Consider the following 17315-nt stretch of genomic DNA (forward strand, 5'->3'; position numbering starts at 1 on the left):
CCAATGTTAATTTTGCTGTTAGTTGGTATTGATTGCCTGGTATTTGGCACTATAAGGTCAGTTAAAGACCTTTCTTTTACTCTAATAGGGCAGCTGTCGTGCCTCCTAGGTCTTGCATCCTTGTAAGCATTTCACATTATCTGCTGTGCACAGCTTTGCTGAAGGGCCCTGGTGTGGAAGGTTCCTGGAGTACAGGGCGTTTTTTTGTAGAGACTGGGAACTTAGTTTCTTTCTGAATAGTTACTTGGGACTTGTTATTAACACTTAGCTGTGATTGTAAGCTATCTGAGCCTCAAGATCGTCTCTGTATATTGAACTCCAATAAGAAGCAAGTGGTTCAAAATTCCAGGTGTGAGATCTTTTCCTCACCACATCCCATGTGTGTCTGTCTCCTGGTTACCCCCTTCCTTCAGCGATGCTGTTGCGAGCTGTCCCAGGTGAAGCTGGAGATGCTGCGGTGTTACCTAGCCTTCCACAGGAAGGGCAGGAGAAGGTGCTGGACCGCCTGGACTTTGTGCTGACCAGTCTTGTGGCACTACGCCGGGAGGTGGAGGAGTTGAGGAGCAGCCTTCAAGGGCTTGCTGGGGAGATTGTTGGGGAGGTCCGGTGAGTAATACAGCCTCCTCTCTTGCTTTGTTTCTCTTACCCTTCAATTTTTCCTTGCCCCTAAAAATTTTTCAGCTGTAGCATTCTGGCCGTTGCTGGCCATCTTTAAGAAGGAGCCAGTTCTATAGTTTCTAACCTAATTTAGTGGGGAAGCTGTGCATTGGGTTTTTTACCTTGCACAAGCTCGTTGCTTCTGGCTCCTCATGATCCATTGTAGCAGCTGACATTCTTCATTCTGTCCAACCTAGTCTGCCATGTAGGGTGCTGCCTTTCTTGCTCTTAGGGTGGAAACCCAGGATTTTCTCTGCTTTTGGCCATTTAGTGAGGAGGAGTGAGGGAAAAAAGGCTGTATCTAATGGTCCCTCTGAAATGGACCCTGCCTTGCAGATCCCACATGGAGGAGAATCAGAGAGCGGTTAGGCGACGGAGGTTCCCATTTGCCCGGGAGCGGAGTGACTCTACTGGTTCCAGCTCTGTCTACTTCACAGCCTCCTCTGGAGCTGCATTCACAGATGCTGAGAGTGAAGGAGGGTGAGTCTCTCCTGGAGGGAATTGTGGCTGCAACCAGGTGGTTTTGTAAAAGTATTATTTGTCAAAGTAAAATTCAAACCAAGCCACTCTAAATTTTTGGAACAAGGTAAGGGTGTGAATAAATGAAACCAAACAGTTGAAACAAATATCCCATCCAGTTTGTCATTCAGAAGAATGGAAATGTTAACAGTGGTTTTATTTGCATTTGTTATTTTTCTCTGAGTCAATTTATGTTTTACAGTTATATTTTTTATTAACTTGGGCATTTTTCTGTATTATCACAAGAATTTTATAACCGTTGTTTCCTGACTTTGTTCCTTTCCTTGAGTGGCTGAGCAAGTTAAGCAGAGGTCTCTAAGCACAAAGTTTGCACCCTCTCTCTCAGAGATTCCATGAGCCTTGCTCAAGCTCCTTTTCCTCTTCACAGTGGTGAGGTAACTCCTAATTTCTCAGGTCTGACCATAGGCTACACTGTGAAGTGGGATCGCCGCGGTTCATTTGCCCACTTCTAGCCAGGGAAGGCTGGAAGCACAGTGGTAGTTTTGCACAACTTACTCAAGTAACTTGTTTAGTTGTTTGGGATATTTTTTCCTGTCTTTTCCTTTTCTTTTGTGGTGCTGGGGATCAAACTCAGGGCCTCATGTGTGCTAGGTAAACCCCCCTCCACTGAGCTATGTGTGCACCCATTTGAGTTTCTAAGAAAATCATTCTTTTTCCATATCACTGCCATTGGTCACAATGCTGGATTTGATCACTGTTCATGTGCCTTTTGAAATAAGTGAAGTCTTTTAAAATTTTTTGGTGCTAGAGGTTGAATCCAGGCCTCATGAGTGCTACCCCCAGCTAAAACAATTGAAGTCTTAATGCATTAGCTATAGTCCTTCATTCATGATGACTGTTTCCTGGGTTGTCTGATCCCAATTTTCTGAATTCTCAAGGGTAGCAGAAGTGGTTGTTTTCTATTCAATTTACCTAATAGCTCTGGGCTGTGAAATGCTTCCAAAGGCTGTTAAGAGGAGAGAGCAAAAATGAAATGAATATTTGACACATCCAAATGGCAAAGAAAGAGAAGGATGAAGTAGTTGATAGGGGACACTGAGACCTAATGAACATTTCTGTACAACCCAAGGGAGAAGGTCACGTGTGGATGGGTAATTGATGTTTGGATTTTGTAAGAGGGAAGCATGGAAGGAGAAGTCACAACTTTGTCCAAAATCAGGAATCAGGATGTGGAACTCCAGGCCCTTCATGATTAAAAAAAAAAAAAAAAAAGTAATATATATATATATAAACTTCTGGGCTGAGTTAGAGCCAGAGTGGTTTACTAGGGTACATAACTTGTGGGTACTCACTGGAACTTCGAAGGTCACAAGGAGCAAGGCAGGGCTTTCAGCCACCAAAGGGATGGGTGGCTTTCTTAATTATAGTTCCAGCAGGTTGAGCCCCATGACCAGTCCTGTGGCACATGAAAGCCATTAATGGTGCAAGACTCTGGCTTAGCAAGCTGCTATCTGGGGCAGCGGCCATGGTGAATAATTCTTTTTTGTCATGGAAGGTGCCATATAGGTCAAGGGGGAATATTCTGAGAAGAGTCCACAAACTCTGACATGGCTTTTGGCATGTGGGCCTTGGGAAGGAAAGAACTTCTTTGAGGGGTGAAAGAATGAGATCTGATGGGCTACTGTGTTACAATGAAAGTGGTGTTCTTTCTTCCAAATATATAACAACTTTGAGCTTCCAGGAGACAGACTGATTGGCAGAGGCACAATCCCTGTGCAGTTTTGTGAGCTTGTTTCCATGGCATTGTACTACAGTTTGAGTTCCTTTCCTGGCAGAATACAACGTGCCTTAAAACATCAGCTCCTATAGCCAGGCTTTCCAGGTATTCCAGCCAAGCAGGTTGCCGGCAACCTCACCTTCACCTTCACTCCTCCTTGGGCATTTATAACATCATTTATTTGGGTCTTGTCTTCTCTCCCTCTCAGGGTCAGGGGTCCTGCCTAGTCATCTCTGAATGCCCAGGCTCAGCCCCTCTAGTGGGGTTTAGAAATTGAAGGAAACTTAATTGCCAGGAGGGTACATGTGTAACTCAGTACTCTATTTCTGACTAGTGGGCTCTCCTTAAGGAATAGAGGGTAGCTTGGTCTCCTGTCCACTGTGGAAACAACATGTCCAAAGGGCCTTTTCAAAGGTCCTGCTTGTGTCTAGCAACTCAAGCCTGAAGGTATATTAAAGAAAAGGACCACCCATAAGGGCTAGATTGGTAATGCAGCAGGTGTAAGGTGAGGGAATGGTGCAAATGTAGTGTCCCTGCATGTGATAAATCTCAGGCCCTGGAAACCTGTGGGCTGATTTCAGGCAGTGGGGCTTCAGCTTGGTAAGGCTGAACTCCTTGAAGTGGGGTAAGGCACAAAGTCCTCCCCATGCCAGCCTCCTCAGATCCTCCCTGCCTCACAGGACTGTGCCAGCTGTCACTCTTGTGGTGGAAAGCCCCTGCTGACCTTTGCTTCTCCTTGGCTGTGTGAGTTCTGCCTTTAGGCCTCAAGGGGATAGCAGTACTGCAGGCTCTTCCTTCTGGTTAGCTTTAGCAGGGTGAGAACAGTGTTCTCTCCCTGGGTGTGCTGGAGGATGAGACTCCTGTTTTGAATTAAAGTGTCTGAGGCAGTCCTTAGTCTAGCCCAGAATATGGTCTTCCCCTCTCTAGATATAAGCTCTCACTCCAAATAAACCACTTGCTCATTTGCCTTTGAATCTAGCTAGGCAGAGTAGACTCTGGTTTGATTTTCTCTTCCAAGTCAAGTTATTGTCCAAGCATTAGAGCTTAGCTGGGAGTTTCTCTTGGTTGCCCCTCTCTGGTCTTTCAGCACTACCCAGGTTAGTTGTGAAATTGGATATCATTTTTCCTTGTCCCTTTAATTTCTAAAGGTTTTACTGCAAATTGCTAGCAAAAGATACTTGGATAATCTCTTGAAAAGAAAGGGGAGGTTAGGGAGATTTAAAATTCAAGTTCTTATAGTGGATGTTTTTGGGGCCCTTCCCCACCCCCACCCCCAGATAGACTCCTCTATAAAGAGGAAATTTGCATGCTTAGACTAGCACATCAGGTCTGTTTGCTCACTTGGTACCTTCTGGAGCCTGCCTGTACTCTTGTAGTCTGACTTTCTAGATGAGGAAGACTACTTTTGTGTTCAACATTTAACCCGACTTTAGGCTATTTTGTATTTACTTTGTCTCCCTCATCTCTCCTCCTCTAGTTTTGTACCAACCATAGAGAAACTATCCTTACCTTTTACTCCAGGAAGTAGGAAGGTTTACCTGTAAAGGACACTAGGATCTTCCTGTGTTTCAGTATAGAATCTGTTTTCCCTTCACTCAGACTCAAGGGCTCTCTTGTATCTTCTTCTGGCCCCAGGAAGTCCTACCTTCTCCCTTGTCTAGTTCATGTTTGATTTAATTGGCAGTTAGGGAAAACAGCCTAATCAGCTGCTGATGGAGACAGATCCAAGAGAAACTTAGCTGCTTCTTCAGTGGATACATCAGGATTGGAGCTCCCTAGGGTGTAGTTTGCATTTTCTCTCCTTCTTTCAGATGCAAAGTGGCCTCTACCACTCAGCTACTTCCTCAAGTTCCCAAGGACTTTTTCTCTTATTACAGGTTTGGTTGTTGACTTGGGTCAGTGGTACAGGTTTAATTAACAAAGAATATGGGCCAGGTATGGTGGTCCATGCCTGTAATACCAGCTATTCAGAAGGCTACAATAGAAGGATGGCAAGTTCTAGGCCAGCCTGGGCAACTTAGCGAGACTACCATCTCAAAAAAAAAAAAAAAAAAAAAAAAGGGGGTGGGCGTGGGGAGGTGGCCTGGGTATGTAGCTCAGTGGTAGAGCACCACTGGGTTCAATCCCCAGTATAGGGTGGGAGGGGGAAAAACAAGGGTGTGTGACTGCCTGTTGCTTCAGAAGCTGGCACCCACCCATGTTGGTTCTGGAAGGTGCTTTTGACTGATAAAACAAAGATGATTAGCAAATCCTTAGACTGTGATCACTCACCTCAGATCAGGTGTGAGTGTGTAGGTATGTGCATGCTATGTATTTCCCACCTCCCCCCATCCAGTGCTGGGACCAAACCCAGGGCCTCACAAGGTATGGTAGGCAAGTGCTTACCACTGAGCCACACTCCAGTCTGCTGCTTATTTTATTTATTTTTTAATTTTTTTTTTAGTTGTACATGGAAACAATACCTTTGTTTTATTTATCTACCATTATGTGGTGCTGAGGTTTGAACCCAAGGCCTCGTATGTGCTAGGTGAGCGCTCTCTACTGCTGAGCACAACCCCAGCCTCTGCTGCTTATTTTAAAACACTATTTTATTTTATTTTTTTAAAAAGTCAGCCATTCCAGAGGCTGAGGCAGGAAGACTAAAAGTTTGAGGCCAGCCTTGGCATTTTAGCAAGACCCCACCTGGAAATAAAAAGGGCTATAGCTGTAGCTGAGTTGTAGAGAACTCCTGGGTTCAATCCCTAGTACTGCACGTATGCACAAACAAACATGAACACACGTGTGTATGTGTGTTTACTGAAGCACTTTAAAAGAAGAAAAATGACTTTTTGTTTCTAAGAGATTTACTGGCAAGCACTTTTTACATACTTTTCTGAGCTTTTTGTTTCTAAGAGATTTACTGGCAAGCACTTTTTACATACTTTTCTGAGCTTTTTTCCTTTTTGTTTTCTGGCAGATTTGGTGGTCTTCAAAAAGCATTCTGATATTGGCCCTGACCAGCACAGGGCCCCCACTTCAATACTCTAACCCTCCCTGATAATTTTCCTAGTCCACAGTTCCCATAGGAAGCTTTTTCTTGAAGACTAATTCTACCATTAAGGGATGGACATGATTCTTATTTGGTACACTGTACAACAATGCTAGAGCCTCTTTATGGCTGAAGGATTAGACCCTAGGGATTTGAATGGAATAATCAGCTGAGTTGACCCTGTTATTTATATTTCTCTGCCAGTTATACAACAGCCAATGCCGAGTCTGACTATGAGAGAGACTCTGACAAGGAGAGTGAGGATGAAGGGGAAGATGAAGTGAGCTGTGAAACTGTAAAGATGGGAAGAAAGGATTCTCTGGAACTGGAGGTGGAAGCAGCTTCAGGTCCAGCATCTGGTGTCTTAGAGGCTGAAGTCTCTCTGGGTCATGAGGATGTGCTGCCCCTCCTGCAGCAGGCTGACGAGCTACACCAGGGCAACGAGCAGAATAAGCGTGAGGGCTTCCAGCTGCTGCTCAACAACAAGCTCGTGGTGAGGCTCTAACTGCTTGTCTTCTCCCTCCCTTATCTCTTGACCCATAGGGAATGAAGAAAGGCCCATATGGTGACTGACCCTGCAAGATAACATGGGAAGGAACATGGGAATGAGATGGCTAGTTCTGCCTGTGCTCCCCAGGTTGCACATCATTTTCCAAGAAGGCCCAGCCGGGGTACTATCTGCCCCAGAGCTTTCTTCCTGCTGAGGAAGAGAAGTATAGTTCTCTGCCTCCTGTGGATTCAAAATAAGCTCTTTCTCTCTCTGTAGGGGGAAATGGGGAAAGGACTGGAATGGGTACCCCTCCTCTTATTTTCCTTGAGGTAGAACTCATTCTGTCTGCTCTAACTTGAGGTTTCTATCACAAGTAACAAGTGTGTAGAGCACTCAAGCGCTCTTTTCTTGGGCAACTTCACACTTTTTTTCGTGTCAGCAAGACTCCTCTTGCTGTGTCCCTCTGTATCTTCTTGGATTTGACCTTTCCCCTAGCAGTATAAGGCCAGGGTGCCCTTCCCTGTGATTATGCAAGGTATCAGCTAGAGATGCATCATCAGTTCCGAACCTGGGAGGTCTATGGAGTGGGAAGACTGCATGGCAGTTGGCCTCATGTTAGTGACTGTAACACACTATCTTTGAAAATTAAACTGAGGGGCTGGGGATGTGGCTCAAGCGGTAGCACGCTCACCTGGCATGCGTGCGGCCCGGGTTTGATCCTCAGCACCACATACAAACAAAGATGTTGTGTCCACCAAAAACTAAAAAATAAATATATATATTAAAAAAAAAAAAGAAAAGAAAATTAAACTGAGGATGTGGTGTCGCATTCCTGTTTGTTTTACAGTATGGAAGCCGACAGGACTTTCTTTGGCGCCTGGCCCGGGCCTACAGTGACATGTGTGAGCTCACTGAGGAGGTGAATGAGAAGAAGTCATATGCCCTAAATGGTAGGTGCTGAGAGGTTCCTAGTGGGAAAGTGACTGATTGTGGAGGTACAGGTGGTTCATCTACCTGGGACTCAGGGGAACCACCAGGATGTTGGCTATGAGTTGTGGCTTACTCACTAGGGGACAAACTTGGGTTTTGACATACAGCAGTTTACCTCTTTGCATGTCATAGTAATTGACACAGGAGCACATGATTTTTTTTTTTTTTTTTTTTAAAGAGAGAGTGAAAGAGGGGAGAGAGAGAGAGAGAGAGAGAGAGAGAGAGAGAGAGAGAATTTTTTAATATTTATTATTTTTTAGTTCTCGGCGGACACAACATCTTTGTTTGTATGTGGTGCTGAAGATCGAACCCGGGCCGCACGCATGCCAGGCGAGCGCGCTACCACTTGAGCCACATCCCCAGCCCAGGAGCACATGATTTTAAGGGTAGTTGTATCATGTTAGCATTAGTCTTTGTTCTTACTCCTCAAGCATAAGAGAAGCAAAGCCTTTACCTTTTTTTGTGATACTGGGGATTGAACCCAGGGATGCCTACCACTGAGCTACATCCCTAGCCCTTTTCAGTTTTTGAGACAGGGTCTTGCTAAGTCTTGAGCTTGTAGTCCTCCTGCCTCACCCCCCCCCCTTTTTAAATATTCTTTTAGTTGTTGATGGACCTTTATTTTATTTATTTACTTATTATGTGGTGCTAAGAATTGAACCCAGTACCCCACACACACTAGGCAAGTGCTCTACCACTGAGCTACAACCCCAGCCCCTGCTTCAGCCTCTTGAGTTGCTGGGATTATATATGTGTGCCACCATGCCTGGCAAAGCCTCCTTTCTTAACTGGAAAGGAGGTAGAACTCAAGGTTTCTGGTTGCTGTTTAGGAATCTAGTTTTAGTTATACTGTCTATGTGGCAGGTGTTCTGAGAATGTGAGTATATATGGTGAACACTTAAGAAGCAGTTTGGGAGTTTACTGCTAGTGTAGAAATCTGATATGCACTTAGCAAATCTGTTGTCTAAGTATTGTGGAGGATAGGGTACATCAGACCTGTGTCAGACTCAGGGCTTGTCTTTGTTTGTCATGAGGGTGGACTCTTTAAACAAGACTGATGTGAGCTAGGTATGATGGTGCATGCCAATAACCCCAGCTACTTGGGAGGCTGAGGCAGGAGGATCACAAATTTAAGGTCAGTTCAATCAATCAACTTAAGGAGACCCTGTCTCAAAACAGAGTGCTGAGGAGGGTAGGCATGGTGGCACATGCCTGTGATCCCAGCAACTTGGGAGGCTGAGGCAGGAGAGGACGACTGCAAGTTCAAAGCCAGCCTCAGAAACTTAGTGAAGTCCTAAGCAATTTAGCAAAGACCCTGTCTCTAAATAATATATTAAAAAACAGGCTGAGGATGTAGCTGCATGGTAGAGTGCTCCTGGGTTCAATCCCCAATACTGGGCAAAAAAAAAAAAAAAAAAAAGTGAGACTATCCCTAACCCTACCTTGCCACACACCCTATGTCAGGCACCTAAATGGGCTTCCAGGTATATGATCCAGTTCATTATCTAAGGTGACTGACTAATATGGATTTATCATTTTTCCCACTTAAGACAACCCTACAAATGTTACTGAATCTTTTTTCTTTTAATATTTATTTTTTTGTTGTAGTTTGACACAATACCTGTATTTTATTTATTTTTATGTGGTGCTGAGGATTGAACCCAGGGCCTTGCATGTGCTAGACAAGTATTCTCCCATTGAACCATAACCCCAGCCCAAATGTTACTGAACCTTTGAAAATGTGAATCTGACAATACTTCAAGGTCAGCATTCTAAATATTATTAGAATTCTATTGATGGAGAAACTTAGAGTTGATACAGACTCTCAAAGGTCCCTGGAAGTTAAGAGAAGGTGCTTTTACTGTTTGTTTTTTTTTTTTTTTTTTTTTCCTTCAAAAGCATCTGCTGCCCCTCCTAAATTTCATTTGAGGATTCTGATCAGCTTTTGGGCTGATTTTTTTGATGTCTTGGTATCAACAACTTTTTCTTTTCCTCTGATAATTTCTCACACAACCTATCCCCAAATGGGACTTTTTACTTGTTACTATGAAAAGTCTGAATTTTAGAAAGATTCTGGGAGTGGTGGTTCACATCCATCAGCTCAATCATCTTTAGCACCTGTCTCACCCTCCATACCTTTTCCAGAGCTGCTGCCTTCTCTATGAAGTCCTATGAGTTTTTCAACTCAAACTTTAATTTCTTTAGCTTTTTTTAAGCTAACAAATGATATCATGAAAAGGAGATTGGAAAACATTGCTTCTTTCCAATGCTGTATAGAATCAATTTATTGACTTCATCTTTCAAGTCATTTGTACTTCGAAAGTTATGATTTCCATCTAGATTTGGTAGACCTACTTACTGGTGCTGAGCATAAGAGGTCTTCAAAATCTAATAATCACATTTTTAAGTAAAACCAACATAGAATAAATAAGAAAATAACTTTTTTTTTAAGGTACTGAGGATTGAACCTAGGTACTTGTGGATGCTAGGCAAGCACTCTATCACTAAGCACATACCTAGCTCTACTGTTGGTATTCTTACATCATCATGAGCTTCAATAATGGTCTGCCATTTGTGGCCATGAAACATTCTGTCATGGGATCCGTGCCCTAGAAGTTAGGAAGTGTATGTCTGAATATTCTCAGAAATTAGTTTGAATTTTCTATGCAATCTTACCATTTTGCAGATCAACAAGGCTAACTTTAAACATACAACCCTTGAGGTTATTAGATGCAATTTTGTTTCGTTAATAACCATTTTTTGGGGGATGGATACTGGGAATTGAATACAGGGGTGCTCTACCATGGTGCTACATCCCTAGTCCTTTTTATTTACCTTGAGACAGGGCCTCACTAAGTTGCCAATGCTAGCCTTGAACATGCAATCCTCCTGAGTAGCCATTATTTCTTATATTGAACATAGCAGGTATTTTCATATCATACCTATTTTTCTTAGAAAATGGACCAACCACTTTCTTTTCCCATTTTGCTCCATTTTGTAAGATTCCTGTTCTTGTGAACTGCCATTGTGTTTCTTAGAAAGCCGAAGGGCAAACTGTTTCTTATTAGTGCTAACAGCCAGCATGAATCATGAAGACAGGGGGTGAGCAGTGGTCACAGTAGTATCCACAGCCAGCACTTGTTTAGTTTGGTTTTTGTGTTTAGCACTCCTGGACAAGTTTATTTCTACTGGAGGTTAGATGACTATGGAATGTCTTTGAAGGTCTTACTCTGGAATTGTAGTCTTTTAGAATTATCCTTATTGGGTCAAGCCCATTTTGTTCCATTGTCGCAGATGTGGAAGACCTATAAAAACTTAAAATATAGTATATAATGTATAGCTAAACTAAAATAAAATTGTAACAGTGTAATTTACAAACTCTAGATTATGACTTCCAGCTTTTACTTATTTATTTATTTTGGTACCAGGAATTGAACTAAGGGGCACTGGACCACTGAGCTACATCCACAGCATTTGTATTTTATTTAGAGACAGGGTCTCACTGAGTTGCTTACTGCCTTGCTTTTGCTAGCTTTGAACTTGTGATCCTTCTGCCTCAGCCTCCCCAGCTGCTGGGATCACAGGCATGCACCACTGCACTCAGCTTCCAACTTCTTTTAATGTACCTGTGTTGATGTAACTGAAATACTGGCAAAATTGAAAACTTGGGATTTACTGGGTCCCAAGTTATTCTATCTCTAGATGCTAAGAACATAAGAAGGAAGGCATTCTGTGGCTCTTCGGCTATGATTTGTCCATCCCACTATCCAGCTTGGTAAGAATTGGCTGTCACATATTCACTATTATTTTCCTAGTGACACAGTGCTTTAAAGGAGATAGAAACCCTAAAAGGTAATGTCCCTCACTGGTGGGGTCACATTGCCTTTATGTTTGGAAAAGGAGAGTTAAGAGACTTTTATAGCATCAGTTGCCTTAAAAATTACTAAAATAATTACTAAAATATGAGCAAACAGTACAGATTAGCCAACTGACAACCTCAATATATTACTTTTGTTCCATTTTTATCAAAGGAAAAATCCCTTTTTGCAATTTTTTTTTCTAGTGTATGGTTGTAATGATCCTCATCTGGAGGTCTATGGACTCCATCTTCTTTAATACTTTAAGGGACCCTCATTAGAAGCTTTCATGTGTTTGGACTTTGATGTCTTTGTTAGTCTGGTTCCTAGAAAACTTGGTAAAACTATGCAGAAGTTGCTTGACTCCTATAAGAATTGTGGCTTTGGGCTGAGGGTATAGCTCATTGGTGGAGTATTTCCCTAGCATAATAGAAAGTCTTGGGTTCAATCCCCAGCACTAGGGCAGGTGGTGGATCCTTTTGAGGATTTTATCAAATTTTATACATTTGCCACTGATGACAGATATGGGTCACCTCTCCAAGGTGAAGAGGAATCATCCATGAGAACCCATATACAGCTTTTTCACAAACTATTTCCATGTAAGTCCCAATTGTATAAGTATTAGTGAGAGCTAAAGTACTCATTTTTCCCACAGCGCTTCCTGGGGAAGTATACAAGGGAGCCCATGTCAATTCTAGATTTACCTTTATCTTTCAGGAAAGGAAGAAGCAAAGGCTGCTCTGGAGAAGGGGAATGAGAGTGCTGAATGTCACCAGTGGTAATAACACCCTGCAGGGTTCTGACAAGAGCCAGAACAGAGACCTTTCTTTTCTCTGTCCTGGCCAGAGGATCCAGGATGGGGAGCTCTACTCTGCATTTCAACATGCTAACCCTATCCCAGCCAGGGACCATAGATTTTCTTTGGGAGATGCTCTGGGGCTGAGGCAAGTTGGGAGAGCAAGCTTTTTTTCCTGCTGTGGCTAGAAGAAATGGGTATCTTTGTAAGAGTGACCCTAGCCATAAAAACTTGTGGGTTCTTGGCTCCTCAGGGAGACTGGAGCAATTTGCTGCTCCCTTGTCCTACATAAACTCTTCTTTCCTCTAGCTGTGATCCCTGGCTGGTGGTGGACCTTGGCTTCTTTGCATGAGAAAAACTAAGCAAAGCCAAAGAAGCTGAGAGGTCAATTATTAGCTTCCTGGGCTGGGGATGTCACTTAGTGGTAGAGTGCTTACCTAGCATGAGGCCCCAAGTTTGATCCCCAGCACCACAAAACAAAAAGCCCAAAACACATCAGCCCTTTTTGTGAGCAAAACTCTGCCAACTTATTAGTCAAACCTACCCATGTCCAAAGTCCTGATTTTAGCATCTGAGTTTTAGTGAAAATGTTTTTTCCCCCTCTCTCACTATCCCATTGCTTTCTAAGCCTCTGCCCTCAGATTGTGAGCTGAGAGGCTGTGCTTCTCTGTTGCTGAAACCTCCTCTGCAAGGGTTCTTGGAGGCCAGGTAACTCTCCAGGGTGTCATTGCTTTCCTGGTCTAGGATCCCAAGGATGAAAACTGGCTCTGAGGAACAGCTGTTTTGATTAACTATGGATATGAACCTCTGGAAGTGTCTGATACAGATAACCCCAGGTATTTAGTAAATAAAGCAACTAAGGCCTGGTTAGGCACTCAATGCATGTCAATTTTGCTTCTAGAAACAATGCTGGGGTGGATAACGTAGAACCCCCCCCCCCCCTAAGTACTAGGGATTGAACTGAGGGCTGCTCTACCACTGAGCTACAAGTCTAATCTTTGAGAAGGTGTAAAATTGTTGAGGTTGCCCTTCAGCTTTTGGTCTTCCTGCTTCAGCCTCCTGAGTAGCTGGGATAACTGGTGTGCACCATGTACCAGGCTTGGCCTTGTTTTTTTTTTTTTTTTTTAAATATTTACTTTTTAAGTGTAGTTGGAGACTCAATACCTTTATTTATTTATAATGTGGTGCTGAGTATGGAACCCAGGGCCTCGCATGTGTCAAGTGAGCGCTCTACTGGTGAGCCACAACCCTAGCCCCTTGGCCTTGTTTTTGTTGTCTTGATTTTTCTTACAGCGCTGGGCATCAAATCTAGGGTACTGAGCATGCTAGGCAAGTGCTATACTACTGAGGTATATCTCCAGCCCCCATAAAATGTTTATTTGGCAGACAGCAAAAGCTGCTGTCTTTTTGTTCCCTTGGAGGGGAGGATGTAAGGAGCTAAAACGGGTCTTTCTTGGCTTCTGTTGGTTCCCAAGTTAATGAGAGATTCCTATAGTATCCCATCCCAATTTGGCCATGCTGAGAGCATAGTTTCCCAAATTCTGATGATATATCTGTGTACTCCGAAGGCCAAGACCTACCTTTAGTGTTTGCTTAGGAGACAATTAACAAGCTACTTAAGTCATTTAGTTTTCTGCTGACTTATGTGTACTCCCACTTCTCTATTTTTTTGTTTGCAGTGCTGGGGATGGAACTTAGGGTCTTGCACATGCTAGGCAAGTGTTCTACTACACCCCTAGTCTTCTGGTTTTTCAAGTTTTTATGATTAGCTATGTTTGTACTATATGAGGAGATTTTAGAGATGTGTATCGAGACCTTGCCTAAATATGTATATTTACTTTTGGTACTGGGGATTGAACCCAGTGGTGCTCTACCATTGAGCTACATCCCTAACCCTTTTTAAAAAAAAAAATCTTTGTTATTTTTTATGTAGTGCTGAGGATCGAACCCAGTGCCTCACACATGCGAGGCAAGTGCTCTACCATGAACTACAGCCCCAACCCATCCCCAACCCTTTGAGACAGGGTCTTGCTAAGTTGCTGAGGCTGCACTTGAACTTGCAATCCTCCTGCCTCAGCTTAAGTTGCTAGGATTACATGCATGTGACACCACTTCCAGCTTCCCTAAATATTCCTAAATGTGAAGAGATTTAATGTGATGGGCCAAGCTTTTTAATGCCTATAACACACTGGAGAACTATAAGCCTACCACTGTGTATTAAATACTAACTGGAATTGCAGGTCTTGGAGAGGGAATTAATAAAATGAAAATCATACTTTTAGCTCTATTTGAACATGGAGGGATAGAGGATAACACAACTAGGCTATGGGTGGGGCACTGATAGTACCTAGTCCTTGTGTCCTTGAGCTTGCTGCTGCTTCCCCCCTTAGGTATGCAGTGCTTTGTGGTCAGTTGGCTGAGCATGAGGGCATCCAGAGGCGCATCCAGAATGGCTTTAGTTTCAAGGTGAGGATAAGCTTCTTCCCTTAGGCTGGTCTATTCTGGATTGCCTATTCATACCCAGCTCCCTTAGAAGGGCTTTCTTACAACCTCAGTGCCTTGCTGCTATTCTCTTTGATCTGATGTTTTATATTTGTATTTTCCCTTTAGGAGCATGTGGACAAAGCCATTGCTCTCCAGCCAGAAAACCCCATGGCTCACTTTCTTCTTGGCAGGTGGTGCTACCAGGTAAGCTATATGTCAGGGCTGACATAATGGCCCAATGGTCCTAAACGTGCTGACACTGATTTCTACCAGGGTTAGTCCTCAGCTTCATCATCTTGGTCTGGTGGGTTCCATTTCCTCAATGCTCATGTTATTGATGGCTGTTTGGTTTTAGATCAGATTATTCACTACTCTTAAAGGTTTTTCTTAAACCTTTTATTTACATCTTGATCTTTTGATGGCAGGTCTCTCACTTAGGCTGGCTAGAAAAAAAAACTGCTACAGCCTTATTTGAAAGCCCTCTCAGTGCAACTGTGCAGGATGCCCTACAAAGCTTCTTGAAGGTATGAGGGGAGATAGATAGGTAGCAGCCCCAGAGCCAGGGTAACCTTATTTTTCCTAAAGACATTACTGAGACCCTTAATGGGAAGGGTTTCTACAGGGGAAAGTTGCCTGCCTGTTGTATGGGAAAATGAGAATTACCTGGCTAGAACAACTGAATCAGTCTCTTGGTTGGGGCCTGGAAATGTCTACCGAATAAACTTTTGCCTCACTTGAATTTTAGAACTTCTTAATGAAATGCCTTCCCTCTCTAGGTTGAAGAACTACAGCCAGGATTTTCCAAAGCAGGAAGGGTGTATATTTCCAAGGTAAACTCACTCACTTCAACCTAGATGAAAAAACATTTATGTAGATGGTATTTCTAGTGCTGGTGAATCCAGGCACTCTACCACATTCCCAACCCTTCTGGGAACTTTTGAAAGCATAGATATTTTTGCTCTTCCTATCTCCTGGTGGTGTTTGTCAGGTTTTTATTGTTGTCTCTTCTCAGTGCTATAGAGAACTAGGAAAAAACACTGAAGCTAAAAGGTGGATGAAGCTGGCCTTGGAGTTGCCAGATGTTACTAATGAGGTAATACTTTTTAAAGAGTTTTTAAAATACTGAATTCTACCACTGTGTCATCATGTGACCTTTTCAATAAAGAAAATCTTCCCTTGAGGTCTTATTTCCCTGGGATGAGAGTTTATCCTCTACATGGAATCTCTTCTGTGTTCTGTGTACATCTTACCTAGGGGAGGTGAAAGATTTCATAGGCTCCAGGCTATCTGGGAAAGTAGGAGAAAAGACTACAGCTAAGAGCTCAGGAGGGAAGCAAAGGACCCCTCAGGTACTGGTGGTTTGAGAAAAGGTTGGCGCAGATTTTGAGTACTAGATTTGTTCTGTTTGTTTCTCTAGGATTCAGCTTTCCAGAAGGATCTGCAAGAACTGGAAGTAATTTTAGGAGAATAATCACATTTCAATGGCCTTTGTGACTTCAGGAATACTATCTAAGAGGGGGAAAAAAAATCAAGGCTTTCTAAGATCAGAAAACCAAGCAAGACTGGTTTAGGCAGTGTTCTGCCCCCTGGGTCTGACTATTACCCACTACCGTTCCCCAACTTCTTGCCTGCTATCCATCAGTTAATTTATTCTCATGTTTTACCTAATCTAAAATTAGGGAAGAACTTGCACCTTGGGTTTCTGTTGTTCTTCCCCTTAAGGAAATTCTTGAAAAATGAAGACTTAAACTGGCATTTGCCGTAGGGTTAAGTGTGGGTGGATCCCTGAAGGCTGCTAGAGCTGAAAATGAAGTAGCAGCACTGCCAGTGAGATAGATGAACTTTCAAAGAGCTAAAGGAACAAAGAGAACTTGTCACTCTAATGTTTTCACTGATTAATATTCATATTCATAATATTCATTAGCTATATCTATAATCCTAAGATCATACTCTGCTTACCAGGACAAAACAAGGGGCCAGAGCAGTTCAATTATTGCCCCTCTCATCACCTATCATGTGGGCTCTACCTATATTCCTGGGTTAAGGGGCTGGACCACTTGACTTCCAGAGTTCTGGCAGCTTTTAGAATGATAGCAATGGCATTAGGGTTTATTGTACAACAATGATCTGAAGCATTATCTGGAATATATTTTGGCACAAGCTTGAAATAAACCAAAGTTGATAACAATGATGACGATCTTCTGTTTTTTCCTCCTACACATGAAATTATATGCATAGAAAAACAGTGCACTAAATAAGATCTTTGATTAATGTTCTTTACAGTGGAAAAATTTAACTGCATGTAAAACATAGCCAGAGAGCCTGCTTTTTTTTTTTTTTTTAAAGAGAGAGAGAGGAGAGCGAGAGAGAGAGAGAGAGAGAATTTTTAATATTTATTTTTTAGTTCTTGGCGGACACAACATCTTTGTTGGTTTGTGGTGCTGAGGATCGAACCCGGGCCGCACGCATGCCAGGCGAGCACGCTACCGCTTGAGCCACATCCCCAGCCCCAGAGAGCTTGTTTTTATCCTGAACAAGATCGACTGCAACTAAATAAGTGTTCCCTGCCCCTCTTGTTTAGCACAAAGTCCAATTCCAAATAAAGAGTAAGACAATTGTCTAGGTCAGATTCATCGAAGTACCACATAGGGCTGAGGTGCCTTTATGAGAGCCAATATTTCACTGCAGAATCTGTCACTGTCTTTATAAAGACCAACCTAGGTTTATTTTGTGATGTAGAAAAAGAAGATCCGAGA

General features: G+C 42.9%; 1 protein-coding gene across 2 annotated transcripts in view; it reads left to right on the top strand.

Moving 5' to 3' along the window:
• Positions 1 to 17315, top strand: part of RMDN3 (regulator of microtubule dynamics 3) — a 28585-nt gene that overhangs the window by 2192 nt on the left and 9078 nt on the right. The window contains exons 3-13 of one of the 2 annotated variants that reach the window (XM_081289372.1): positions 414 to 606; positions 994 to 1137; positions 6147 to 6435; positions 7280 to 7382; positions 11997 to 12057; positions 14466 to 14541; positions 14686 to 14763; positions 14985 to 15083; positions 15336 to 15389; positions 15572 to 15652; positions 15977 to 16750. In XM_081289372.1, the coding sequence (XP_081145498.1) occupies positions 414 to 606; positions 994 to 1137; positions 6147 to 6435; positions 7280 to 7382; positions 11997 to 12057; positions 14466 to 14541; positions 14686 to 14763; positions 14985 to 15083; positions 15336 to 15389; positions 15572 to 15652; positions 15977 to 16030 (1232 nt within the window). In that variant the 3' untranslated portion in view covers positions 16031 to 16750. Of the gene's footprint in view, positions 1 to 413; positions 607 to 993; positions 1138 to 6146; positions 6436 to 7279; positions 7383 to 11996; positions 12058 to 14465; positions 14542 to 14685; positions 14764 to 14984; positions 15084 to 15335; positions 15390 to 15571; positions 15653 to 15976; positions 16751 to 17315 lie in introns of those variants that run through there. The other variant, XM_081289373.1, reaches the window with a different exon arrangement.

The sequence above is a fragment of the Spermophilus citellus genome (genome assembly GCF_964194105.1).
Source record: "Spermophilus citellus genome assembly, chromosome: 4".
Lineage (NCBI taxonomy): Eukaryota > Metazoa > Chordata > Mammalia > Rodentia > Sciuridae > Spermophilus > Spermophilus citellus.